Here is a 26,525-nt window from a genome sequence, read left to right as displayed (position 1 = left end):
TAACGACTATTGTATGTCGATGGGAATTACTGTTGAACATCCTGTAGCTCATGTTCATACACAAAATGGATTAGCTGAATCATTGATTAAACGTCTGCAGTTGATTGCTAGACCAATGATTATGAGAACGAAACTCCCTATTTCTATATGGGGACATGCAATTTTACATGTTGCTGCATTGATTCGCATCAGGCCAAGTGCATATCATAAACACTCCCCATTGCAGCTTGTATTTGGCAAAGAACCAGATATTTCTCATTTGAGAATTTTTGGATGTATGGTGTATGTGCCTATTGCACCACCTCAAAGAACAAAAATGGGACCTCAAAGAAAGAATGGTATTTATATCGGCTATGATAGTCCATCAATCATTAGATATCTTGAGGCTCAGACAGGCGATGTGTTTACAGCACGGTTTGCTGATTGTCATTTTGATGAAAATAACTTCCCAATGTTAGGGGGAGAAAAGAAACACATCGAAAAAGAAATCACATGGTATGTACCATCATTATTACATTTGGATCCTAGAACTAAACAATGTGATAAAGATGTACAGCAAATTGTGCATTTGCAAAGAATAGCAAATCAAATGCCAGATGCATTTGTAGACACAAAAGGGGTAACAAAATCATATATACCTGCTGTAAATGCCCCTGCTCGAGTTGAAATTCCAAAGAAACAAAATGAAGACATTCATGATGTCATAAAACGCCTGAAGCGTGGAAGGCCAATCGGTTCAAAGGATAAAAATCCTCGGAAAAGAAAATACATAGAGAAAAATGATGATCAGAAAATAGAAAATAGTGTTCCAGGAGAAACACACGATGATGAAAATATTCTGTCAGAATCACAAACTGACGAGAATCATGAAATCTCTATCAATTATATTAATACTGGAAAAATATGGAACCGAAAGAATGTACAAGATATTGATGAGATATTTTCGTACAATGTGGCATGTGACATCGTAAATGAAGATAATGAACCAAAATCTTTTGGTGAATGCAAAACTCGAAAGGATTGGTCAAAATAGAAAGATGCCATCCAGGTTGAATTAAATTCGCTAAATAAACGTAGTGTTTTTGGACCTATAGTCCTTACACCTAAAGGTGTTAAACCTGTTGGGTACAAATGGGTTTTTATTCGAAAGAGAAATGAGAAAAATGAAATAGTGAGATATAAAGCTCGACTTGTTGCACAAGGTTTTTCTCAAAGACCTGGAATTGATTATGAAGAAACATATTCTCCTGTTATGGATGCAATTACGTTTCGGTATTTGATCAGTTTAGCAGTGTCTGAAAACTTGGACATGCGTCTAATGGATGTTGTTACAGCTTATTTATACGGATCACTTGATAGTGATATATACATGAAAATCCCTGAAGGATTTAAGATGCTAGAAGCACAAAGTTCAGAACCCAGAGAATTTTATTCTGTGAAATTACAAAGATCATTGTATGGGTTAAAGCAATCCGGCCGAATGTGGTATAATCGGCTAAGTGAACACTTGATGAAAAAGGGATATGTAAATGATCCAATATGCCCTTGTGTTTTCATCAAGAAAACAACATCGGGATGCGTGATTATTGCTGTATATGTTGATGATTTAAACATCATTGGAACGAATAAAGAAATTCAAGAAGTGATGTTATACTTGAAGGAAGAATTTGAAATGAAAGACCTTGGAAAAACCAAGTATTGTCTTGGTTTACAAATTGAACAAAAAGAATGTGGAATTTTTGTTCACCAGTCTAATTATACAGAGAAGGTCCTTAAACGTTTCAATATGGATCAATCAAATCCTTTAAGTACTCCAATGGTTGTCAGATCATTGAATATAGAAAAGGATCCATTTCGTCCATGTGAAGATGATGAAGTTGTTCTTGGTCCTGAAGTACCATATCTAAGTGCCATTGGTGCCCTTATGTATCTTGCAAATTGCACTAGACCAGACATATCTTTTGCAGTAAATTTATTGGCAAGATTCAGTTCATGTCCAACGAAGAGGCACTGGAACGGAATTAAACATATATTCCGTTATTTACGAGGAACGACGGATTTGGGACTTTTGTATCCAAAAGATACAAATCAGAGAATAATTGGTTATGCTGATGCTGGATACTTATCTGATCCACATAAGGCACGTTCCCAAACCGGATATGTATTTACTCGTGGAGGCACTGCAATCTCTTGGCGATCACAGAAACAAACACTTGTTACAACTTCATCAAATCATGCCGAGATTATTGCACTACATGAAGCAAGCCGTGAATGTGTCTGGCTTAAATCAATGACTCGGCATATCCAAACTTCTTGCGGATTATCAGTGGACAAGAATCCAATCACACTGTATGAAGATAATGCCGCATGTGTTGCCCAAATGAAAGAAGGATACATCAAAAGTGACAGAACTAAACATATTCCTCCTAAATTCTTTGCATACACTCAAGAGCTGGAGAAGAATAAAGATATTGATATCTGTTACATTCAATCAAGTGAGAACTCATCCGATCTCTTCACAAAGGCACTTCCCACGGCGATATTCAGAAAACACATTTATAATATTGGGATGCGCAATCTACGAAATATGTGAAGAATCATTCATGTTGACATCAGGGGGAGTTTACGTGGCTGCACTCTTTTTTCCTTACTATGGTTTTTGTCCCAATGGGTTTTTCCTAGTAAGGTTTTTAACGAGGCAGTATACAACACGTAATGGAGATAGTCATTCTATCATGATCATCATCACAAGGGGGAGTGTTGAAAATATATATAAATATATATTATTATTTATTGTTGAATGTTGAAGGTTGAAAGTTGAAAATTGAGTTGTAAAATATTGAAAATTAGTGTGTGATGATGTAATTAATGATGTATTAATTTTTGACTAATCTCCAATTGAGATCTATAAATAGGTCTCTCCATTTGTGTAGAAAAACACAATTGTGAAGAGAGAAAAATTTTATAAAGTGTAGAATTTGATAAATTTTGAATTTTTGAGTTTTTACTTTTTACCGTAAATTTTTACTTTTTCACAACAAATATAAATATTTTAAGATTTTTAAATAATATATGCAAGGTTATATCAAAAATTTTTCAGTAAACAAGGATAATTTTAATTTTAAAATTTAAGTGTTTGAGCTAATGTAACTATATCCAAACAATACACACTTCTGTACTCCACCTCCCTCCGCCGGCGCCAGCGATTTCAAGCATCACCGCCGCAGACCACTCCTATGCAGGTGGCGCAATTCTATGCCCTTTCATTACCTCGTTTGAATCCTAACAATTTCCGCCACGACATTCATTTCCACCACCTTATTTCATCATCCGCAATCATATTTTCAGTGCGCAACTTCTCGATTAACAGACAAATGATCACCACTAGTCGCGTTGCTACTTCTTATTCCTCCTCTAAACCTAGCAATAACCCTATCGGAGGTGCATTCACGACCCTTAAAGAGAGAGTCATGTTCGAGAAAGAAATCAAGAAAAGCAAATTCATTGCCATTGCCGGGCCCGTTTCCGATGAACAATCCTCTTTCTCTTTTCTGTCCGAGGTAAGTTCCATTGTTCATGGGATTTGGAGCCTTCCCAATTTTATGCGTAGGGTTCGTATATGTGGTCGATGGTGTTTGATACGTCTCCTGAAACTTTCTTAATCATTTTCCCCCATTTTATCTTTGATGGGATATTTCTGTGCAGGTTCGCGATCCACGTGCTACTCATAATTGTTGGGCTTACCAGGTTATTAATTTCTTTGTATCTATGTACATGGATAATGCTTCAAGCGCCTTTTGTAATGGGTGTAGTTGTGGAGCTTTTGCTTGTTAAAGGCCTTCAGTGCATGCCTGAATCTCTGTTGTTAGCAATCCCATATCCCAATGTGAATTATTATTCGAATAAACTACCAAGGAAATATTCATAAGAAAGGAGGAAAGATTAAGACTTGAGAGAGAATTTGGTCATGAGTAAAGAGTAGTTGGGAATGTGGTGTTTTCACTCTTGGCACAATCAGCTCACTCCTGCTTTAATTTGATCATCCTACTTTGATTTGGGATAAATTTTATGTCTGGTTTCACATCTTTTAGTTCATGCAACGGAGACTATGCATTCTTATCACAACACAGAGATTTAATTGCAACACGATGATTCTTCTTTGATCAATCATATTTTCATGCCTAGTTGTTCTCTCGCAAATTTTTTTTTTGGTTTGCAATTCCATTTTTCTACGTAGGGTATACTTATCATCATTTATATTTTCATGTACTTTAAATTTGTTAACTTGTTTGTAGTAAGCATACAGTCTGTTGCATCATTACGCGAAGGATAGATATTACAGTTGTGGGGGATATTAACTGACGTTTGTTGTTATCTTTCCTTTTTTAGTTGCCAATTCTTACAGTCTTAATTCTAGATTGGAGATCAATTCCGAAGTAATGATGACGGCGAACCATCTGGTACTGCTGGAAAGCCAATACAGTCCGCAATTGCCTCTTCAGGGATAGATAGAATTATGGTTGTTGTCATCAGGTATGAAATTATGTTTTGCTCGCCATTTTCTTTTGTATTCGAGTTCCATTTTTTTAAGATGTCCTGCACTGCTTCTGCATGTTTTGCCAGGCATTTAGATCCTGTTGAAACTTCTTCCTGTTTTTGTTTTTGTTTTTGTGTTTGTGTAAATTTATATAAACAACTGGCACTTATACTTTGTCAGTTATTGGCTCCATAAAATTCGCAGCGATATAGGAGGAAGCCTATCATATGGATTTTTTTAAAACTTTCTTCTGATTATCGTTTTGATTGAATATCTGCTGATTCTTGAACTTTGGATCATTTTTCTCTCTACATTTAGATATTTTGGAGGAATCAAACTAGGAACTGGAGGACTAGTTAGAGCTTATGGAGGGGTCGCCTCAGAATGCTTGAGAAATGCCCCAACTTGTGTAGTAAAATGCAAAGTATTAAACTCTCTCTCGTTAACTTGGTCTTTTTTTACTTTTGCACCTTAAAATTTCTGAAAAGTTATTGATGTTCGTATAATTTGCACATATCCATGCTCGTGGTTCACTTTTTAATTTGGATTCTTAAAAGGGATGCATTTGTAAGCAAAATCAAACTTCTTTTTCTTTTTCATTTTTCTGTAGGTTCCAATGGGATTGGAGGTTTCGTTTGATCTTTTGGGAGTTCTGTACCATCAAGTAAGATCAGACCCGTTGAGTACTTTTGATAACTTGGTTTGCATTGCTTGGTTTATTTTCCATCCCTGTAAATCAAACCAAACATTCTTTTCATTTCCAGTCTCTTTTCTCCCAAAGCGTATGTTCATTTTATTTTCACATCGTGCAACATAATTTTGATTTGTAATTTAGCTTTTTCATTGTGCCAAGAATAATATATAAGATTATAACATAACGCTCCACGGTGTAAAGGTTTTAAAGACTCATAGACTATTAAAATACGAAGTGTTTATGATGTGATATTACTAGTTCGTTAAATTCTTACATGAGATGACATGTACCTTAAAAAGATCTATTTTACGAAAACAAAACCAAACATATATCCATTATATAATACAATCTCTCAAAACATATTTCTGAAAATCACATTCAGATATGTTGGATATGAATTGAAACCCATCGTTTCCGTAAGGAGATTTTGTAGTTTTTTGCAACAGTTGAAAAGAAAATTAATGAAAGCACTAACTTCATTTGATCTGCCGCTTCGGTAAATCATGCCATTTCTTGACCAAATATTGCACTTGTATAGCTGAGGTATGAAAGAGGAGGAAAATATCATCTTTTACCGGCTAGATTTTCAATTTATTGATTATTTTTTCATTTGTCCATTTTTCTGATACTTTTGAGCCTCTATGCTCTTAATTACCTATGTATCTGTATGACTTTTTAAAAGCTTCTTTATATGCCACCGAATCCCTGTTCTGCCAAGAAAACAACAATGTTCTTGTTTTTGTGGGAGAATCCCCAACACTCATCCCTTGCTTTGAATTCGACTATTTATTACCGTTTTTTAGATAAGAGCGTGATTCAAAATGTTTTAATTTTGCAGCTTCAGTTATTTCAAGTTGAGGACATCAAGCAGGATTACGAGACCGGAAAAGATAACATCACGATGGTAACTTTCAAAGTCGATTTCGACCGTGTACAAAGTTTGGAAGAAGCTATAAAGTCCAGTTGTAGCCGTGACATTGTGTTCTACAAGAATTGAAACATAAATGAATACATCACCAACATTTATAAAGCACCGACAAAAGCTAATGCTATTTGTATTGTATATTGAGAAAATAATTTTTTTTTTATTCTATAAAAAAAAAGTATAGTCCATAATGACATAAGACGATTGCAATCCGCAAATGATGTATCAAGAAAACACATTTACTTTCTCTAAACACTCAACAAAATCATATAATCAAAATCAATAATAATATATAAAAATTTAAAGGTCTTAAAATTCTCCTATATTCCAATACAGACAAAGAAACTGTGTAAATAACCTGCACTTGTATTCTCGAATTTTCTTGTCTCACAGTTGTTTTATTTGAATCGTGACTATTACAATATAGCAGTGGTGAAAAGAACTCATCATTCAAATGCATGATACAAGAAGGAAAGATCAGAAGTGATAGAAACGAGGTCTTTTATTCCCCGGCAGTATCTGGCCCGAACCCGCCAACAGAGTGGACTTCTCAACCACCATTTTCAGCACTTGTCGTAATTTTGCCAACCCCAAATCCCTTTCACTCCCAACCAATTCCACCCACAAACTACTTTTCGTTCTACCTCCAATGGTGCACATTTCTGCTCTAGTCACCTTCGCTTTCACCGAGTTCAGGGCCTGGATCAAGTCAAGTATCATCTCGGGCCTGTCTTCACAGCACAATGTTGCCTTTATCAGGCCCGAGTCATCCTCGCAGGGACATACTTTGAGCTCGTCTGTTTCAGTGGGGAACATACTTTGAGTTAAATCTGTTGTTGCTTGTCTCAACTCCTTCACGCGGCGGACCGCTTCTCCAAGCAAAGAAGCCTTGTCCGTCTGATGAAAATATATATTGAAGAGCCACATATTCAATGGAGGGTACGTACTATTGGTTTAATTTCATCAAGTACTGATGATAACTTATATATATATATATATATATATATATATATATATAATATTTACCTTGTGCACATTTGGAAGAATGGCTTTGAGGGTGGCGATGTGGCCGTTGATTCGCTTTCTTCTTCTTCTTTCAGCTTCCTTGTGGCTATTGCTTGCTGCCATTGCTTTCGCCTCCGCCATGGATTGTGGGCTAAGATTCTCATTCAGGAGAATGTGATGATCTTCTGTTAATGGCGGTCTTTGAAGAATGTTATTGTCATAGGAATCCGAACAGTTTCCGGCCAGTTCGTAAAAACTTGGAGTACTAATAGAAAACATCTCTCTCTATTGCTTAAAGCTTCAAGAAAATGCAACAACAAAACACGTACATTCACACACACTAACAAGAAAAAACTAGAACAAATCACGAAGAGGAAGGAAATATATATATATATATATATATGTATATGCCGAATCTTGGGTTTTAAGAATATTTATACGGGCATTTAATGGATCAAATAATATAACTTGAAGGAAATATGAAATACGTGGGCGAAATTAAGGAGGATATAATATATGGATTTGCTGGAAGCTCAAATGATTTCTTAATTCTGAGCTTCTTGGGATTGTGTGTGACCAGCAAAATCAATTCACAGACGAGGAATCACTCAGATATAATAATGCATGCAAGATTCCACATGCTAACTTGAAGAAAAAATTGTTCTCAATTCCTCGATTGTTTTCCTTTTATTTAACCATTTGCACACTGGGCTGCATGCCCTTTTATAGTAGTTGCACTGATCTCGATCGTATTTATTTTCTATTTTTACTGGTAGGGACCTTTTTTTAATTATATGTTTGTGTGTACCAAATCATGTCATATTTGCATGTAAGGGTAGAATTAATTATTTCTACGAATCTTCTTGCAATTGGTGTACATAACATAAGCAAAGTCTGTTGGGTAATTGTTGACGAATATGGGTTTTAATTTGATTTTGCGTTTGAATTTTGAGAAAACATGTCTAACACGCATGTCGCCTTTTATCACACGGCCTTCTAACAAAGTCATGTATTCATATACTACTTATTATAACTATGTCTCATTAATAGTCAAAAGTCCAGAAAAGTTGTCTGCTTTACTTTCATTTTAATCCAGTTTTTTTTTTTAATATAATGACCGTAGAAATTTATTTAACTAACAACTCATACAAGTGCAACTTTAACAAAGATTCTTTGGGTTTGACTCTTGCGGTTTCACCTTTGTCATTGGATAATGAGATCTTTGGCTTTAACCTCGTTTTTATTAAACGAAAAAAATTATTTTTTTTAACAAAAAATTTTTGTGACGTGATCAGTGCTCTTGAATTATAATTAACTTTTTATCACTGTGATGGATGGGGCCAAGAAATTTTATTGAGAGAGACAAAATTTTATTATTATTTTTAAAAATACTATTGAAATAAATATTAATAGTAAAATAATTTTTATTTAACAATCATGTCATGGATCGAGTAGACTTATAGTTTTTTTTCTAATAAAAATTTAAATTAAAAAAACCTGTATTAAAAAAATTAGTAGGATTGTGAGAGGTTTTGTCTAAATTAAAAAGAGGCAGTATTTTAAAATTATTTTTAAAAAATAAACATTTCTTAATAAAATAGGGTAAGAAGAAGAGACTGGAAGAGTGTATATATATATTATATATATATATATATATATATATATATATATATATATTAATATATATATATATATATAGTTCTTTTATGGTGCCCAATACTATATGCCCACCATGTACAATTCAACTCATCTATTGTACCGATCAACTCATCTATTGTACATGGTGGGCATGAAGTGAGCATATAGTGTTGGGTATCATAAAAAAACTATATATATATATTATATATATATATATATTATATATATATATATATATATATATATATATATATATATATATATATTCTTGATCCCTCGCACTCTAGGGTGTAGGGTTTCTGTAGGAGACTACAAAAACTCAGTACCGTGTTTTAGAAAAAAAATTAAAAAAATAAACACTTGACCTAAAACACGGTATCGGTAGTCGTTCATAAAAACCCTGCACCCTAGAGTGTGAGATCAAAACTATTATATATATATATATAACGATATATTAACTTCTAAATTTATGATACATATCATATCATTGATTCGCAAAAACTCAATGAAACTGACTCACAGATTAATTTTATGATACAAATCTCTTATTCAATTCAACCCATGAAAAAATATTATTTTATATGTTAAAATTATTACTTTTCAAAATATATATATATATATATATATATATATATATATAAATCGGATCAACTCGTCTCGCGGATAAATATATATGATATTATCTTACAAGAGATCTATCCTGAAAAGATTAAAATTCTCCCTTTTCTTTCATGGAGCCGATTGCCCTGTTAAATTTTGCTTATTTTTAAGAAATTAATCTTAGATTTTAAACTGATTTTGAAGCAATAAATCAAAGGATAAAGAACAGAATCTATGTTATTTTGACAAGAAAGAAGGAAAGGCTTTTGGCAGTAGAAATATTTTAGTGGAGAAATTCAAAAGCGCAATCATTTTCCGGCTGCTACGGTGGACAAGACACCCTCATTTTCAAAAAAATCAAAAGCAACAAAAGAAGCACAGTTTGTTCTTCGATTGTGGATGCATGCTCTGACCCAGAAACAAGAGTTACGTGCAATTTTATTACCGATATTATTGTGTCTGCATTAGGAAGGAATATTTTGTTTTCTTTGTTTGAGGTTTATTCTCCGTATATTTTTTTTGTGTTAGCGTTTGTATTTTAGATAAATAAATATTTATAATTTAGGAAGTTTTCTGTAAATTGTATTTATATTCCTCGTTGTTATGAATGGAAAGGCAGAGAAAATTCTACAGAAACTTTGTCAAATTTAAATACACAATCCCCCGGCTATACACATTATATATATATATATCATGATATGATTAAATTATCATATATTTTGTGTATCTTGTAACAATCCTTTTTTCAAATAACCCAGGTGTCCAAAGTTTTCCCCGATTAATCTTGAGAGATCACGACGATCGACCCTTGGTTCGCCCCCGCGTGCCAATTGTCACGATCCTACATCTACGATTAATATTGGGTTTGTGGTGTGTAGGCGCACGATAAAGGACCACTGGGGCAATTCTGAAAATGAACATTGCAGCAACTGTCTCACCTCATTTGGTTCGACACAAAACGGACCCCTCCCTCATTCGTGCATCGGAAGTAACACACACACACACACATAGAAACTAATTAGGTAACATACATAATCATTATTATTATTATAAAATTAGTAAATTACTGCTGCCTTGAAATTTGCATGATCAAGTAACAAGCCAAGGTCCAATGCCCAGAGTTGTGGCAAGGCCAAATGGCCACCAGGAAGATAATATTTTTGTTTTCGATCGGGGAAAAAATAAATCATTTTTTTTAGTTTAATTAGTAACTTGCTTTTTTTCCCTTTATTCACTATTTTTTTAAAATTTTTGGTCCCCGGACTGTAATTTCTGAATTTTGGCTATTTTGGTCAACCTATTGCATCGAAAACACTAATTAGACGATGGTTAAAGGCTGACGTGACAAACCAGATCACGATATTCTACCAAAAACGGTAGAACCCCTCTAATTGGCAACATAAGACAGGGAACAAAAATCTAGCATATTTTAATTCACCAAGTTTGGGAGTTATTTATGTATGTATTTAGAATCACAATCCATACAAAATTCATTATATATGATTCCCAAAAAAACTATTTTTTTCCCGACAATTTATTCGAGATATGTATTTTAGCCATAAAAGATTTAATTCGTTGTCACAATAGTTCTTTCAAAACTAACGTAATTAATACGTAATAAAGTTATTTAATTGTACAACATCTCATTTATGGAAAAGACTATACATGACTAGTTCTCAAACATAAGCCTACAACCAGCTAACAGAGTGAATAAGAATAAAGAACATGTTCTTCCAAAAACAACAAGTATTCATTTTCAAAATAAAAAGAGACATATGGGCCTATGCTAGCCCAGGACTCTGATTTCATTTTTTATATTTTTTTATTTTATTTAAAATAAGATGAATGATCACATCTCATACCGTTTTTCTTTAATCAAATCCTGTAAACTAATATTTTTTTTGAAAGACGGTAAACTAATATATATATATATGAAAAATATCAACATTTGAATAATAGCAATTAATTAATCAATACCAACAACAAATATTGTCAAAGTGGTTAAAAACATGCTAGACTTATCCTACCACATAAAATATGTGAGTTGGGACGACAATTTTAGATCATCAAAATTATGCTCTTTCCTATCTCATCACCTCATTCCACTCTATATCTAAAGGTAGGTTGCGGATCGTTCCAACGTTCCAACCCATTATCTTATTTCAGTAGATATAATTGAATCGAAAGAGAGTCACAAATATTGAAATGTTAGACGCTAATCAAATAAAATCTGGAATGACTAAAAGTACGTCTTTGCGAAATCACATTATATGTGTGCACGCATATGTGCCATATATGTATATGTCTTATGATTCAGTTTGTGCATATATATATATATATATATATATATATATATAGTTTTTTTATGGTACCCAACAACTAAGCCTAACTCCGTGTCCACCATGTATAAGTCAACTCACCAATTGTGTTGGTCAACTCACCTATTGTACATGGTGGACACAGAGTTGAGCATAGTTGTTGGGCACCATAAAAGAAATATATATATATATATATGTAACAAGAATGAAAATTAAATTAATTACACGAAATACAAACAGAAGAAAAAAGGTTATTATTTGAAATGAATGCATACAAATATATACATACAAGTGGTGTCGTTCCATGTTGTTGGTTTGACCGAAAAATTGAAGTGTGTCGCATCCATCCGCCGGAAAATGATTGCGCCTTTTGAATTTCTCCACTAAAATTCTTCTGCCAAAAGCTTCAATTCTCTTGTAGTCAAACAAACAAAGATTCCATTCTCTCACCTTTATTGTCCCCTCCTTCAGTAATTCGTCAGCCTTTTTTAATAAATTATTATTATTATATATATATGGTTTCAACACTGTTTCATTTTTCAGCCTCATGATTTGCGGGACTCAAACTACATGGAAATGATAGAGCTTTCACTGTTTGTGTTTCCAATGCTACATTTACACTTTTTTTTTCCTCCCCATTTTTGGTTATATATATTGTTAGTTTTTATTTTATTTGAAACACGATTATGTTATAAGCATTTAATTCATCATGCATTTCGTGGTTAATAATTAATAATATGCACTCTTCTCTTCTTTAACAATTAATTTAGTCATTTTTTAAATCAAAATATTGGTGTATCATGTCAATAATGTTTATGCGTGTGATGTCACATCGAAACTCGGACATCGCACTCATGACATCCCCACTCATGGTAGTGGTTTTTTGCCCTTTTCAAGGATTGAACCCTGCATCTCCAGGCTTAAGTACAAGTTCTTATCATCCCTAGTATCATTGAGCTAGGGATTGAACCCTGCACCTCCAGGCTTAAGTACAAGTTCTTATCATCTCTGGTACCATTGAGCTAGCTAGAGGGATGATAAGAAGTACAAGTTCTTATCATCTCTGGTACCATTGAGCTAGCTAGCTCAATGGTACCAGGGATGATAAGAACTTGTACTTCTTATCATCCCTGTTCTTATCATCCCTGGTACCATTGAGCTAGCTAGCTCAATGGTACCAGGGATGATAAGAACTTGTACTTAAGCCTGGAGGCAATGGTACCAGGGATGATAAGAACTTGTACTTAAGCCTGGAGGTGCAGGGTTCAATCCCTGGGGAGGGCAAAAAACCACTGCCAGGAGTGGGGATGTCATGAGTGCGATGCCCGTCGAACCATGCGGTCCGAGCCCATGCGCACTCATGACCTCCAGGGTCGTCTCCAGAAAATTGGAGGCCCTAGGCTAATTTTTAAGGAAAAACTTTATATATATATTTTTTATTAAATATAAAAATATTAAATACGAGCTGATCATAATTAAATGCACATAACCACCTAATCAAATTTAATAAACTAATATAATAAGTAAATTTATTAAATTATAAGAAATGATATATATAAACTAAATGAGTCTAAGAGCCGATTAATAAGCGAATTAAAGGAATATTTTAGAATTTCGGAGATCAAAGTCCAATAACCAAATCAATTAAAAATAAAATATCATCCACAACACACAAACATACAAAAAAATTAAATTCAATAAAAAACAAAACGATGGTTTAACCAATTTGAGCAACCTAACTCATTTGAGTAGAGCAACTTATCGAAAAAAGAGAGTTTTTTTTTAAAAATTTTTTTTTACGCAAATTAAAGAATAAAGGAGAAGCAAAAATACAAATAAAAAAAACAGTTGCAAATTTTCATCAACAAAATTAAAAAGATTTTCCAAAATTTAAAATAAAAAAATCAAATAAAAAAAAATATTTAGAGGCCCCTCCATAAGGGAGGCCCTAGGCACACACCTAGGTTGCCTCCCCTTGGAGTCGGGCCTGATGACCTCTCCACTCCTGACAGCGGGTTTTTGCCGTCCTTAGGAATCGAACTTTGTACTTCAAGGCTTAAGTACAAAGTTTTATGATTCCTGGTACCATTGAGCTAAAAAAAACTATATAATTGAAAAATAAATGAAAATTAGAGTACTAAGAATGTGAATTGATAATATAAGACACCGTTTGGTTTGAGTTATGAAATGAGAAATACATAGATAATTAATATAATGTAATAAAAAATAAATAAGAAATGGTAGTTAAAATAATATTGGATTTGATTGATAGATTGTAGTTTATTTGATTTGATTGATTAAATTTTATATAAAAATGTTAAATGATTATTTTATCTTTTTAACAATAAATAAAATAAAATTTATATTATTATAAGAAATAATATCGTAATTTAAATTCAATGATTTGATTGATGTAAGATAAATAATTAATGATTTGATTGATGTAAAATAAATAGTTAATATATGAATAAATAATATGATGAGAAGAACGTGAGATAGAATGAGATGAGTTATATATATATTAGTAATATGGTATACAGAACGATGCCTAACATGGCTAAAAATTAAAAAAAAAATGAAATTACATGGAAAAAAATGTAATCTCATAGGTGCATTGTAGGAAAGTTAGTTTCATTGACTAGTCATTGGTGTCTTGCAAAGTTACATGGGACCATATATATTCCTATAATTGTGTAGTGTGTACGTACATGATATACGTATGATATCGTGGTATATCATATTGAGCCTATATGGCTATATAATGAAAACATACGGTTGCTTATGTTAAAATTACCATATAAGAGAACCTAAAATAAATAAATGATTAATAATAATAATACTTTTTCTCTCCCAATTATATAGTCAATTTTTTTTTTTTTTTACAAAGATGAATAATGCTAGTGGAAATACATTCATACAAATTTTATAATAGATCCTTAATGATATTTTAACGATCGGGAAAAAATTTAACGTGAATCATATAATTTATTTATGTAGATTTAAGTAGTTTCTTCGTCCGAAATAAGCAAGTCTCGGATCATTAATATTCAAGTCTCGTTGGTTATGCGGGCAGTTTCATTATATTATTGTAATTGATTACTTGTATCTTGTACTATATATAAAAAAAAGACAACGAGAGTTGTTTTTTTTTGTTTTTTTTTTTTGTTTTTTTTTGTTTTTTTTTTAAAGATGTCTACTATTACTGTAGTAGGGTATGCAATGGAAGAGGCAAAGGGCTAAATAAAAGGAAAAACTTGAGGCAAATGAAGTAATGAACACGGTGCATCGATCTGAGTGATTCCTCGTCTTAATTGCTTTTTCTCGTCACCCACAATCCCGAGATGTATATGTTCAGAACAAACATATATAGTTTTCATCAAACATAATTATAAAAAAAAAAAAAAAACATATCTGGGAAAATTAATGCTCCTTTAATTTCGTCCCATGTGTCTCATATTCCCAAGAGTAAATGCCCCGTATAAACATTCTTAAAACCCAAGATTCGTCACACACAAATACACACACACACACCCCTCAATAAACCCTTCCTCTTTAATTTGAGATTTGTTCTAGGTACTTGTGTGTGTTTTGCAGCGAGGTACGTATATGTAGAGATGTTTTCTGTTGATCCTGCAAGTTTTTATGAAGTACTGGGAAACTGCTCAGATTCTTATGATCATATTCTTGAGAGACCAACGAGTTCATCGCCACAATTATCAGAAGATGTTATAAATAACTTAAATGAAAGCCTTGGCCTGAAATATTCCATGGCGGAGGCGAAAGCGATGGCAGCAAGCAATAGCCACAAGGAAGCTGAAAGAAGAAGAAGAAAGCGAATCAACGGCCACATCGCCACCCTCAAAGCCATTCTTCCGAACGTGCTCAAGGTATTAATTTACGTTCCGTTCATAAAATTAAGATAGTGTTTGCAATCTCTAAAAAAATACTCTCCAATATTTCATCAGACGGACAAGGCTTCTTTGCTTGGAGAAGCGGTCCGCCGCGTGAAGGAGTTGAAACAAGCAACAACAGAATTAACGGCGGCCATGGAATATTTAGATCACACGAAACACCAGCAAGATTTCACCACGTTCCCCACCGAAACAGACGAGCTCAAAGTGTGTCCCTGCGAGGATGGCTCGGGCTTGATAAAGGCAACATTGTGCTGTGAAGACAGGCCCGACATGATACTTAACTTGATCCAGGCCCTCAACTCGGTCAAAGCGAAGGTGACCAGGGCAGAAATGTGCACCATTGGAGGTAGAACAAAGAGTAATTTGTGGGTGGAATTGGTTTCTTCAAACGACGTCGGAAGTGATGATCAAGAGTTTGGAAGATTGAGACAAGTGCTGAAAATGGTGGTTGACAAGTCCACTTCGTTGGCGGGTTCGGGCCAGATACTGCCGGGGAATAAACGAGCCCGTTTCTGTCACTTCTGACGTCGATTCATTTACCCTTCCTCCTGTTTAGGGTTTATGGATGCTGTACGTATGATCAGTGACCCGACAATACATTTTAGCTCAGTTTGGTTCAGGTGATATATATGATTGATAATATATGGATAAATAATGTAACATAATAAAAAATAAATTAGAAATAATACTTAATATAATATTTGATTTTATTGATAGATTATAGGTTATTGATTTGATTGATTAAATTATATATAAAAAATAATAAATTATCATATTGTTCTTTTAACAATAAATAAAATATAAATAATATTATTTATAAAGGGTAATATAGTAATTTGAATTCGATGATTTGATTGATGTAAGATAAATAATTAATGATTTGATTGATGTAAAATAAATAATTAAGAGATGGATAAATAATATGTAAAAAAAATCGCGGGATTGGATAAGATAAGTTATATTGGGATTAAAAATACTCCAACCAAACACAGCCTTGAATGATGGGTAATTAATTTCTTGAATTCAATATTATTGTGATGAAAAATAGTGATATATAGGAAGAAAATTTCAGGATACAAAATGCAAATGCAGGTTATTTATCCACTATATTTTGGCCATGTATTGGTATGCAGGGAAAATAACATATGGTAACAGTTGTAACTCTGCTAAGAGTTTGACTAACAATTATATTCGTTATTTTCCTGATTGGTAAAAACTAAAAGCCAAACAACTCATCCTAAATATTACTTATTAATACTTTCTCAAATTTTGTCTAATGTGATTTACTATTTATTTAGGTGGCAAACTTGTGCATAACTCTTGAATTACCCGATGCGCACCAATAGGTGCTTCAATATTAGTGTGTTGTGTCCATATCGGTTGAGTAAATATTCCGAGAGTTCAATATATATATAAAGACAAATCTCTCTCTTGAACTAGTTTTTTTGAGTTGAGTTAGATTCAAGTCTATTTATTAACATGATATTAGAGTTTAGACACACTGTATGTTACTCCAGTCTATTCATATAGACAAAGACAAATCTGATACACTCACCGTATGTGTTGGACTGCCCATAGTTACTCAAGTCATTTCGTATAGACTCGCCGACCGCCGTATGTGTTGGACTGCACATAGTGTTCAAATCTATTTCTTAACAAGTTCCATTGCCATTTAAAAAAAAAAAATCAAACAAATTTTAGGATTCTCAATTTATTAATTTACATTTATGTTACATCATCAAACTATCCCTCAATTATAAGATATTCTCCACATGTAATTATAATCAATTTTTTTTTTTTTAAAAACTGTCAGGCTCAAAATGGTTAACAAAAAGGTAAATTATAACATAATATAATACTAATAAAAAAGAAGCAATAATAATAGTAATCGTCTTTTTAGTTTTTCCAGACCACCCATTATCAAGTAATTAAATTAAGGGTAATTTGCTCAAAAATCCCCAAATGCAAACATGTTTTGCTTTGGGGTCTCTAGTCATAAAATGTGGTACAAAACAATACAAGATGTGGTACAAAACCATACAAAATGTGTACAAATAAAAAAAAAAGTGGTACAAAAAAGTGGCTAAGGAATGCAGAGTAAAATATGTTTGAATTGGAAATTTTTGAGCCATTTGCACTTAAATTAAATTAAATTAAAGAAGAAAAAAGCAGTGGCTAAACAAAAACACACCGACTGGGCTAGGTGGGATTTGTGGAACCCTAACCATGGACTCCACCACGAATACGATCGCTTCAAAACTTCCCATCAAACGCAAAACCCCACTCGATTCCAATCCCACGGTGGCGCCGTTCAAGTTCCACCGCATTTGGACCGAACCGGACGAGATCCGGTTCTTGCAGGGCCTCGTCGACTGCTCCTCCCACAACTTAGCCTTTCCCAGGGACCTTGCCATCTTTTACTCCCGCTTTTCCAACACCATGTCGCAGCCTTACACCAAGTCCCAGCTTTCCGAGAAGCTCCGCCGCCTACGGAAGAAATTTCGGCTCATCTCCACCAGGCTGTCTAAAGGTCTCGATCAATCGCAGTTGTCTCCCCACGATCGGGCTCTTTACGATTTGTCCAAACAGTTGTGGCATCCTGATTTTGCCGCCGTCTCGCCCTTCAACGGATCCAGGGATGTGGGTTTCAATCATAGTGGCAGTGATAGGAATCATGACGGGATGGTTAAAAAATCCAATCTTGTTGGCGTTAAAGTCGACTTTTCGCCTGATTTGCCCGTCATTTCTCCCGGTGTCGATGATCGAGAGTTTGATGTTAATATGGAACTGGAGTGTTTTGATGATGAGAATGTGGATGAAGACAAACGGGGGGATGCTTTTCTTGGTAGTGAGAATGGCGAAGAGGTTAAATTAAGTGAGGTGAATGTGAAGTTTGAAGGGGAAGATGGGGTGATGGATAATAGTGGGATGCGCTGGCGCAAGGTGGTGGGGCTCGGGCATGTGAACTTTGACAGTGAGGATACATTAGGTGAAGTGGTGGTGAAGGTGGTGCTGAATGTGTTTGATGAGTGTTGCAATGACTTGAGGACGATGTTCCTTGCTAGTGGTGGGAGCGGTGAAGTGCGGAATTCAAGTTATCAGAGTATACAATCACGCTGGCAGAAGCAAAGGATTGCTGAATTGGATGTGTTGGAACGCCGATTGAGGTTGGTTCTTGAGCATTCTCTTCAAAAGCAATAAATTAAAGTTTAAGTTTTGTAGGTGGTTAACTTAGTAGAGTAGATTGTTTGCAGTGTTAGTTTCCTTACTTGGACATATATTTGAGAATGGAATATAAAGAATCTTTTGGCCTTATGGGAGTGTGCATGCTGGTTTTGAGGATACATTTTATGGGGTCAACCTGTCTGTCATATGCATGTGATACTGGAGATGTATAATGGTTTCAAGATTAATTACCAGAAGGTGGATAGCTTGGTACAATTAGAATACGGCTGCCGTTTTATGTACAATTAGCAGTTATATAGAGAGCATATATAGAAACGAGAAGATCAAAATTTTAAAGATCTCTACTTATCATATTTATTTTGGAAATGTCTCAGATGTACCAAAAATTGAAGAGTACATAGCCCCGCTCAACGAACATGTTTAGAGGTGAAATATGCCAATGATGCAATATTATATTTCGATTCATCTGAACTCCATTGCACCCCGGTAATATGAAGTGCGAATTACAAATGACAAAGCATTAATATGGTTGCCTCAGATGATAAAATTCTATAATTTCTGTAAAATTCCAAAAAAAAATAAAAAATCAGGGAAATAAGGAAGAGGAAGTTACTACTAGCCCCAGATGTTACTATTAGCCTTGAATTGATAACTGAATTCCTGTCCCTACTAGATGTTACTATTAGCCCGAGAAAGAGATTTCATTTAAAGGTAAAACGAGACAGATATCTCTCGTCCAGTATGAAACAAATGTGGGCAAAGGCGAACGATTAGACCTAAAAGGGCATGCCTTCATTCATCATTGGCAGAAATCACATAAAGAGCAAGAAATTGCAACTCCAAACTCTGTGACATGACATCCTTTGCGGTTCATTTTTTCTATATAGCAGGTTCTAGGCTTCTCTGGAGCTCATCAATATTACAAGTAAAATTTCCCGGTATGAATAGCATTTGAGAACCAAAATGCTCGATGATCTCCGAGGTAAAATCCTCCGGATATCCTTCTCATTATCTGTATACAAGTGGTACCAAACCAAATTATCGAGTTTAGCAGATCTTGTCGGTAGCATTTACCAACAAAAAGGATCATCTTGCTAGGAAGTCAAATAGTTACATGGTTCTCAGGTTGCAACATATACATGAAGATGCCGCCAGCTACTGAAACATTCAAAGACTCAAATTCTCCAGCCATAGGAATGCTCACAAGCTCACAAGAACTCTTACTGGTTTCAGAAAGACCAGTTCCTTCACTGCCTAACACCAGGCAAAGGGGCAATTCTGCTAAAGAATCTGCCAGCTCTTTAGAAAGTTTAAGCACTGGATTCAGTTTATCACTAATTGAAGGATGGCCGGCCAACATTTTCATTTGAAATTCTTTTCTTAGAGTTTCTATGTGTGTCCAATTACCAGTAATAATTTGGATCTGAAAGCTGGCTCCTCGACCGGCTCGAAGTGCTTTTTCGTTGAATGGATCACAACAACCAGGAAGCAGCAACACACCACCCTGTTGGCATTATAAAATTTGTTAGGACGTCAAGGAGGCAAATAGAAGTTTGAAACGAAGAAAATATTTAACCCTGCAAATGTTATATAACACCGGAAATGAAACCAACCAAAGCATTAATCTGTGACCACAGCTTCGAGTTCCAAATTTGCAATAATATCAGGCATTTCACATAACAGAAGCATGAAATGTTTGCAATTTCACGTTTAGTCTCTCATCATAACTGAAACGACAGACGTTTTTCCTTGGGTAAAATGGTACCTTCGGAAAAATAAAAAATAAAATTCTGAAGTTTTTTCTCAAAGTCCCAACATAACAAACCTTGCTTTATAGCAGCCTAAATTACTCTTGAAGTCTTGATACTCTTCTCATCTTGGATAAGCTACACTTTTAAGCTTGTGAAAAATCATAGCTTCATAAAAAATAAGACGATACTTGGGTATGTCAGTACCAAAATCTGCCTCTTGTATTCATCCAACATAATCATTGGATACAGCAGGTCCACAAATTCTTTCTTAACTGTGTAGTTGCATCTTTTGAGCAACACATTGTGCCATTTGTGAATGAATGGTAGTGCTACTTGACCAACATTTCCTAAAACCTCGAATTAGAGGGAAGTTGGATGGTTATTCTTTGTTGGTTAATATACGTTCCGCTCCTATTGAGTGAACATGCATGATCACTATAAAGTTGAACAATGTACCATGTTGTAATACCATCATGTATACTTCTATTGGATTTCCGGAGAAATTTTAACTGCTAAGAAATGAAGGGTTTATATTACGAAAATAGTAAGATTAATTTCAGGCCAGGAAAAAAAATGCAATGCAATAATCGCCTTCTCCAACTGCTTCAAATTCCTTCAAGTGAAAAATCAACAGCCTAATTCAATTATTCCAAGAAATAATAGTTTCCTTGAAGATATGCAACAAGACTATTCTTTACAGGAGTGGTCATCCTCCGAGTAAACAAATGTGACCCACCCATTCCAGAACAAGAAATCTGGGATCTAAAAGCTAGACACGTGGATCCACAGAGGATGAAGTTTTAAAATTTTGATTTAAATAATTTTAAACCAATAAAATTTCCAATCGAATAGGAAAATGAAGTCTAGCTCAAGTGTTCACAGATGGCTTAGGTATGCTATCAATCGCTGTGAACAATAAGATGAAACGAGGCTACTCAAACAGCATCCTTTAATCCACTTAGTTCTTCAAAAGTGGGTCAGGCAGGAATGAAAAGCCAAAAATTTCAAACCAGAAGCATGGAAAACTATTGCAGATTTACATGGCAATTAATTTTGCTCACCCATCTAAAGGCTGTAGCAGATCTAAGTAATGTACCAAGGTTGCCAGGGTCCTGAAAAAAACAGTCATATGAGTTCAGAGACGCTGCTCAAAAACTGAAATGCAGTAATTGAATGGCTAAATTCTCCCCAGTATTCCTTGCATAGATACTTTAGTCAAAACTAAATGTCATTGTTAGACTTTGCCAACGTTTAAGCAAGAACAGAATAAAAATTGGGAATTTCCAAAATATTGGTGCATAAAATAGCATTCCATGTCGGTTCATTTATCTCCAAACAAGTAAACGCAAAATCAATGAGCTAAACAATTCTGACATGATGCAATAAGCAACTTCATATTCGACCAAAGTAACCCTATTTATGGCATCAGCATCCATCTTAAATATAGAAGTAGATAGAACTATTCTAATCTTCATGGAGTATCATCGCTTATTGCATGTTTGGTATGCATGAGAACATTAAAATTTCATTCCTAGCAGCAACCTCTTGCTTTGCCTTTTAAGAGGTGATGCACTAGCTGGTATTGACACTAATAGGAAATGATGGAAGAAAAAATCATCACGAGTTCATTCAAATAAAAAGAACATGTGCCTGCAATCAACATGTTTAGGGGTTCGAATCAAGCAAAAATTAGACGAAATGTCCTCGCCCAAAAATTTCAAATTTAAGAATAGTAACTTGACAGTGCCAGTTAGTTTGGGACTGAGTTGTGTTGTGATAATGACGCTAACTAGAAAATATTTACCTGACTCTTCAATCATGGGAAATAGCTGAGGTATATAAACCAACAATCATGAATAAGAAAGATATAAAGGTACCTGAATTCCATCAAGAACCAGTATTCGATGTGGAAAAGAAAACCATTTACGACAATCTTCTTCAAGTAGGTTGTCGCTGGCAACATGAAATGTTGTAGGAAATCTCACCAAGGCAATGACATGAACAGAATCATTCGACTGAACACCAGAAAGTTTACTCATAACCACTGAGTTGACTCGGATTATATGAACAGAAGGATAATCAATTTCTTCAGGAATATGAGAGTTATCAAGTACCAGCAAGCACTCTATTATAGGCCTATCCTGAAACGTTTTATAAAAGCCATAAATTTCCCTACAAAAAGGAAAGTTTACATTATGTTCTGGCAGTCAATTATCAAAGCAAGTCATAATTTTTGCATATTATCAAAATCATAATATTTAGCAGAAATCCAACTTATGATGCATTAAAAAGTATATATACACGAAGACTAACGAAGTAAACAAAATCTCGGACAAGATACGGAAATGAGCCTTCAGGCAGTTATGAACACGATCCTATCAAACAATGGGCAAATCCTAATTAAGTTCAAAACAACAGTGGTAGTATTAGTAACGTTCAAGTTAAGGATCGGATAACATGTGCTTCAAGTTTTGACTGAAGATGAAAAAAACTCCAGTAATAGTAATATTGGCACGCAAGGAAAGACACAGGAAATGTCTTTAACGCCGAAATTGTGGAACATCTCGGTATAGCAAGTAAAATAAATTATAGGGGTCAGGATGGTCAAAGACAAAACCTGAAAATAGCGGTTTCACCTGCGGACAATGGTATGAACGTAGACGTCAAAGAATTATTTGATGTTATAACATAGTGTCATAGTGAGATGTCTCTCTTTGATGATAGAAAACTCCACTTTATTATGGTATTCACATGTTGGTAATGAATCTGAACATCAATTGAACATATCACTATGGCACCTTTTTTCAAGTCATTAATTATATGAATCTCTCCCATACAAAATTCACGGCTGAAGAAATCTCAAATCTGTGCACTAGTTTGCTGTTCCATTGTGATAACAACAGACAGACCCAATCAACTGAATTCATTGATGAAAAATAGCATGGGGACCATACAAACCCAACTCATTTTAGAATTATCTTGGTATAGTACTGTGTCTTGAAATAAAGAAGAGTGTGACTGATGTGACGCCAAGAGAAACCATCACATAAGGCTACTTCGACACTTCTCTCCACATCTATAAACGTAAAAAGGTCTGCAACCAAACCTTAAGTCAGTAGTTCCTCACTCGCTTTGATCAAATTTTCAGACATAACGTTTAGTCCACCACTACAACCCCCTCCCCACTGATATATTTCAAAAAACCAAAAGGTCGCAAAATAAGAACCACATTCAAAGTTTAGTTGCATACATCATTAGAAAGTGAACACATTATTATTTCCAATTTCGCACAAAAGCAAAGGAAAGGCTATCCGACTCACAAGTTTAAAACCTTTCAACTAACACATTACGCATCTTTATTCCAATACAAGATGGGGATTATTTTGTTCCATTAAACAACAAAAAAACATCTTCGAAAATAAATATAAAGCAAAGCCCAAATAGAGACGATAAAGACGGGAAGAAAAGAAACACCTTACTAGAATAGCACCAACAACGAGAACTGAGCCGTGCAAGTAGCGATAGGAAGAGCTCAGTCGAAGCTTGACACAGTGTTTCACAAAAGGGTTTGATGTGCTCGTTATATTTTTCACTTTTGGTGGAAAAGGCAGCATCTTTTTGGATGCATTTTCAACGTAAAAGCCGTGATAAGCTTTTGGGCCATGATGAATTTTCGGGATTCTGTTCCAGGAACAAAAAGATGAAGACTTGGTTTGAAAATCTGGAAAATTCATCAGTGGCAGTGAATGATGGGTTGGCAACATCAAGAATTGGTTGGGGCATTGCATAGGGGAAATTTAGGTAGAAGGTAGAAGGAGTACTTTGTATGGTATTTAAAAGAAAGGATTCATTATTTAAATTACTAATATATCTTTGTATTTAATTTTTTAAAATTTTTTATTAAAATTTAAATCTATTCCTTCTCATAAATCTTTAATTCTCAAAGTTCCCGCCCATCTTCTTTCTCGCATCTCGCATCTCCCTTTTCGCATATCACTTATTCTTTCTTTCAAAATTTCTCCACAAATATCCATTCTCATCCCACGCATATCTTTCAAATAAGCACAAACTCCGTCAATCAAATGGCTGACAAAGATCTGATAATATTTGAATTTTTTTTAATGATTTGGTACAGATAAAAAAAAAGCTTGATTAACCCTTGGATCGACCCATGAGCTACGCAAACCATTCTTGAGTTGACCCAAGGCTTGGGTGCCCTGGGTCGACCCAAGAAACCCAAGGTTTTGGGTAGCTTGGGTTGACCCAAGCTCTGGCTTTACCCAAAGCTTGGGTCTTGGGTCGACCCTACCCAAGCTCTGGGTAAACCAAGAGCTTGGGTCGACCCAAGCTCTGGGTCAACCCAAGGCTTGGGTCGACCGAAGCCTTCTGGGTAAACCCAAGCTTGGGTAAACGCAGAGGGCTTCGGTCGACCCAAGCCTTGGGTTGACCCAGAGCTTGGGTTTACCCAAGGCTTGGGGCTCTTGGGTCGACCCAAGCTTTGGATAAACCCAGGGCTAAGCTTAGGTCTACCCAAGCTCTGGGTTTACCCAAAGCTTATTGGTTGTTTTTTTGATTGTTCTAATGTATTTGTTTTATTTTTAATAGGTATATTTGCCAACAAAATTGGGCAGGAATGCAATTTTTCGTGTCAAATTGACAATTGAGTCGAGATATAAAGAGAGTTCCCATAAGATTTATCAATATCTGAACAACGAGGAAAGAGCAATGTTTTTTGACAAGTCTCCATTTGGTAACCTCGTTAGGTATCATCGAGATTTTAATATTTCGAGTCAAATTATGTGGTATCTAATGAGTAGCCAGATAGTTGATAACGGTAGTGATGATTTTTGGATGGTCGTGCGCAAAAGACCGGTTAGATTTTCTATGTCAGAGTATTGTTTAATAACAGGTCTCGACTGCAGTATAGAGCCGACAGATCTACCAGATGGAGAAGGTAACTTTGTCTCGAGACACTTTGTTGGTAAATCTCAAATTTTTCTTACTGATTTGGAGGCAAAGATTACTGCCTTAGGACAAAATGAGACTGAGGGGATAGATGTGGAGAAGTTGAAGATTGCTAGTCTTTACTTTTATTGTGACGTATTCTGTGGGGGGAGTAGGAAAAAAAACATAAAGATCGATCGTACATGTCTAAGGCTTATAGATGATTTGGATAGGTTTAAAAAGTATCCATGGGGTAGAATAGCCTATCGTGATGCCTTCATATCTTTGAAGAAGGACCTTTTAAAGAAATATACTTCCCACGGACAGAGTTGTAAAGAAGTTCATGACAATTTTCTTCTCTGTGGTTTTGTGCTGCCTCTGCAGGTATATCATTTTTTGAATGTTAAAAGTGACTTTGTTATCTTTATTTATAATAATAATTATAACATTGTTTGAAATATTTTTCACAGATCTTGGCTTATGAATATTATCCTAGTGTGACACAAAAATTTGCCAAGAGAAGAGATATTGTAGATGGTTTGATTTTGCCCAGGATGTTTCAGTGGGTGACGGACACGTGGCCTCCAAATCGTGCCCCGTCTGATGTTGATGTTAGTGCAGCTTTTGGTGCCTGTGATATAGATGTAAGTAATATTAATTAATTTGATATGGTAGCTGTGAACATAAATTTTTTTATTTATCTGATACGATATTAAATAAATATAGGATTGTGTTGGATATTTGACTCCTACTTTTGAGGAGCTCATGTCATCGTATTATACCACCGGTGTTTTTGTTGATTCTGCACCAGATGTCGTCACCACTCGGATACTAGAGCTGTGGAGTCAGGGTAAGGCTTTTATATGTAGCCAACACCCTCTCGAGCATGATGTGGAGTCTCCCCTAGTCCAGCACACATATTTTTATAACGATGGTTCTAGAAACCCTTCTACTGAAGCCAATAGATCCAGCTCCAGCACCCCTTCTGTTGATGCCACTAGATCCAGCTCTAG

At 34.8% G+C, this 26,525-nt stretch overlaps 5 protein-coding genes across 12 annotated transcripts; 3 read left to right on the top strand and 2 right to left on the bottom strand.

Moving 5' to 3' along the window:
* Nucleotides 1-3,164: 3,164 nt before the first annotated feature.
* On the top strand, nucleotides 3,165-6,345 carry LOC140892404 (uncharacterized). The gene is made up of 7 exons (XM_073301279.1): nucleotides 3,165-3,242; nucleotides 3,349-3,560; nucleotides 3,706-3,747; nucleotides 4,418-4,533; nucleotides 4,856-4,961; nucleotides 5,148-5,201; nucleotides 6,070-6,345. Exons 2-7 carry the CDS (start codon nucleotides 3,375-3,377, stop codon nucleotides 6,226-6,228), a joined length of 663 nt encoding a protein of 220 aa, XP_073157380.1. The 5' UTR covers nucleotides 3,165-3,242; nucleotides 3,349-3,374; the 3' UTR covers nucleotides 6,229-6,345.
* A 205-nt stretch (nucleotides 6,346-6,550) lies between these two features.
* LOC140893506 (transcription factor bHLH30-like) lies at nucleotides 6,551-7,823 on the bottom strand. Its single transcript, XM_073302586.1, has 2 exons — nucleotides 7,183-7,823; nucleotides 6,551-7,053 (listed from the first exon to the last, which is right to left on the bottom strand). Exons 1-2 carry the CDS (start codon nucleotides 7,438-7,440, stop codon nucleotides 6,634-6,636), a joined length of 678 nt encoding a protein of 225 aa, XP_073158687.1. The 5' UTR covers nucleotides 7,441-7,823; the 3' UTR covers nucleotides 6,551-6,633.
* A 7,508-nt stretch (nucleotides 7,824-15,331) lies between these two features.
* LOC140890072 (transcription factor bHLH30-like) lies at nucleotides 15,332-16,156 on the top strand. The gene is made up of 2 exons (XM_073297829.1): nucleotides 15,332-15,604; nucleotides 15,683-16,156. The coding sequence occupies exons 1-2, from the start codon at nucleotides 15,332-15,334 to the stop codon at nucleotides 16,154-16,156; spliced, it is 747 nt and encodes a 248-aa protein (XP_073153930.1).
* A 1,669-nt stretch (nucleotides 16,157-17,825) lies between these two features.
* Nucleotides 17,826-19,846, top strand: LOC140891063 (probable transcription factor At5g28040). 5 transcript variants are annotated; one of them, XM_073299318.1, is made up of 2 exons: nucleotides 17,826-18,798; nucleotides 19,708-19,846. In XM_073299318.1, exons 1-2 carry the CDS (start codon nucleotides 17,858-17,860, stop codon nucleotides 19,712-19,714), a joined length of 948 nt encoding a protein of 315 aa, XP_073155419.1. In that variant the 5' UTR covers nucleotides 17,826-17,857; the 3' UTR covers nucleotides 19,715-19,846. The 5 variants fall into 5 exon arrangements, with proteins under 5 accessions (XP_073155419.1, XP_073155418.1, XP_073155416.1 ...); XM_073299317.1 differs by having other exon boundaries at nucleotides 19,705-19,807; XM_073299315.1 differs by lacking the exon at nucleotides 19,708-19,846 and adding an exon at nucleotides 19,192-19,321.
* A 73-nt stretch (nucleotides 19,847-19,919) lies between these two features.
* On the bottom strand, nucleotides 19,920-24,371 carry LOC140891061 (uncharacterized). 4 transcript variants are annotated; one of them, XM_073299312.1, is made up of 5 exons: nucleotides 24,043-24,371; nucleotides 22,446-22,740; nucleotides 21,630-21,680; nucleotides 20,225-20,321; nucleotides 19,920-20,116 (listed from the first exon to the last, which is right to left on the bottom strand). In XM_073299312.1, the coding sequence occupies exons 1-5, from the start codon at nucleotides 24,354-24,356 to the stop codon at nucleotides 19,920-19,922; spliced, it is 954 nt and encodes a 317-aa protein (XP_073155413.1). In that variant the 5' UTR covers nucleotides 24,357-24,371. The 4 variants fall into 4 exon arrangements, with proteins under 4 accessions (XP_073155413.1, XP_073155412.1, XP_073155410.1 ...); XM_073299311.1 differs by having other exon boundaries at nucleotides 19,920-20,321; nucleotides 22,446-22,583; nucleotides 22,683-22,740; XM_073299309.1 differs by having other exon boundaries at nucleotides 19,920-20,321.
* Between the last annotated feature and the right edge of the window lie 2,154 nt (nucleotides 24,372-26,525).

Source organism: Henckelia pumila, chromosome 3, assembly GCF_033568475.1.
Source record: "Henckelia pumila isolate YLH828 chromosome 3, ASM3356847v2, whole genome shotgun sequence".
NCBI classification, from domain to species: domain Eukaryota; kingdom Viridiplantae; phylum Streptophyta; class Magnoliopsida; order Lamiales; family Gesneriaceae; genus Henckelia; species Henckelia pumila.
The sequence above is the reverse complement of the archived record's forward strand: the minus strand, read 5'-3'. Positions and strand labels throughout refer to the sequence as shown.

Bases quoted from the DNA above. Each gene is read 5' to 3' on its own strand.
- LOC140891061 (XM_073299309.1), bottom strand. From the start codon at position 24,356: ATGCAATGCCCCAACCAATTCTTGATGTTGCCAACCCATCATTCACTG. The intron at 22,741-24,042 runs GTGTTTCTTTTC...TCCTTTTTGTAG, and splicing joins GTTGGTGCTATTCTAGTAAG to GGAAATTTATGGCTTTTATA. The intron at 20,322-21,629 runs GTGAGCAAAATT...TAATGCCAACAG, and splicing joins CTGCTACAGCCTTTAGATGG to GGTGGTGTGTTGCTGCTTCC.
- LOC140891063 (XM_073299313.1), top strand. From the start codon at position 17,858: ATGGACTCCACCACGAATACGATCGCTTCAAAACTTCCCATCAAACGC. The intron at 18,799-18,874 runs GTTGGTTCTTGA...TTAGTAGAGTAG, and splicing joins GTGTTGGAACGCCGATTGAG to ATTGTTTGCAGTGTTAGTTT.
- LOC140890072 (XM_073297829.1), top strand. From the start codon at position 15,332: ATGTTTTCTGTTGATCCTGCAAGTTTTTATGAAGTACTGGGAAACTGC. The intron at 15,605-15,682 runs GTATTAATTTAC...ATATTTCATCAG, and splicing joins TTCTTCCGAACGTGCTCAAG to ACGGACAAGGCTTCTTTGCT.
- LOC140893506 (XM_073302586.1), bottom strand. From the start codon at position 7,440: ATGTTTTCTATTAGTACTCCAAGTTTTTACGAACTGGCCGGAAACTGT. The intron at 7,054-7,182 runs GTAAATATTATA...TATTTTCATCAG, and splicing joins TTCTTCCAAATGTGCACAAG to ACGGACAAGGCTTCTTTGCT.
- LOC140892404 (XM_073301279.1), top strand. From the start codon at position 3,375: ATGATCACCACTAGTCGCGTTGCTACTTCTTATTCCTCCTCTAAACCT. The intron at 3,748-4,417 runs GTTATTAATTTC...TCTTAATTCTAG, and splicing joins ATAATTGTTGGGCTTACCAG to ATTGGAGATCAATTCCGAAG. The intron at 4,534-4,855 runs GTATGAAATTAT...CTCTACATTTAG, and splicing joins ATTATGGTTGTTGTCATCAG to ATATTTTGGAGGAATCAAAC.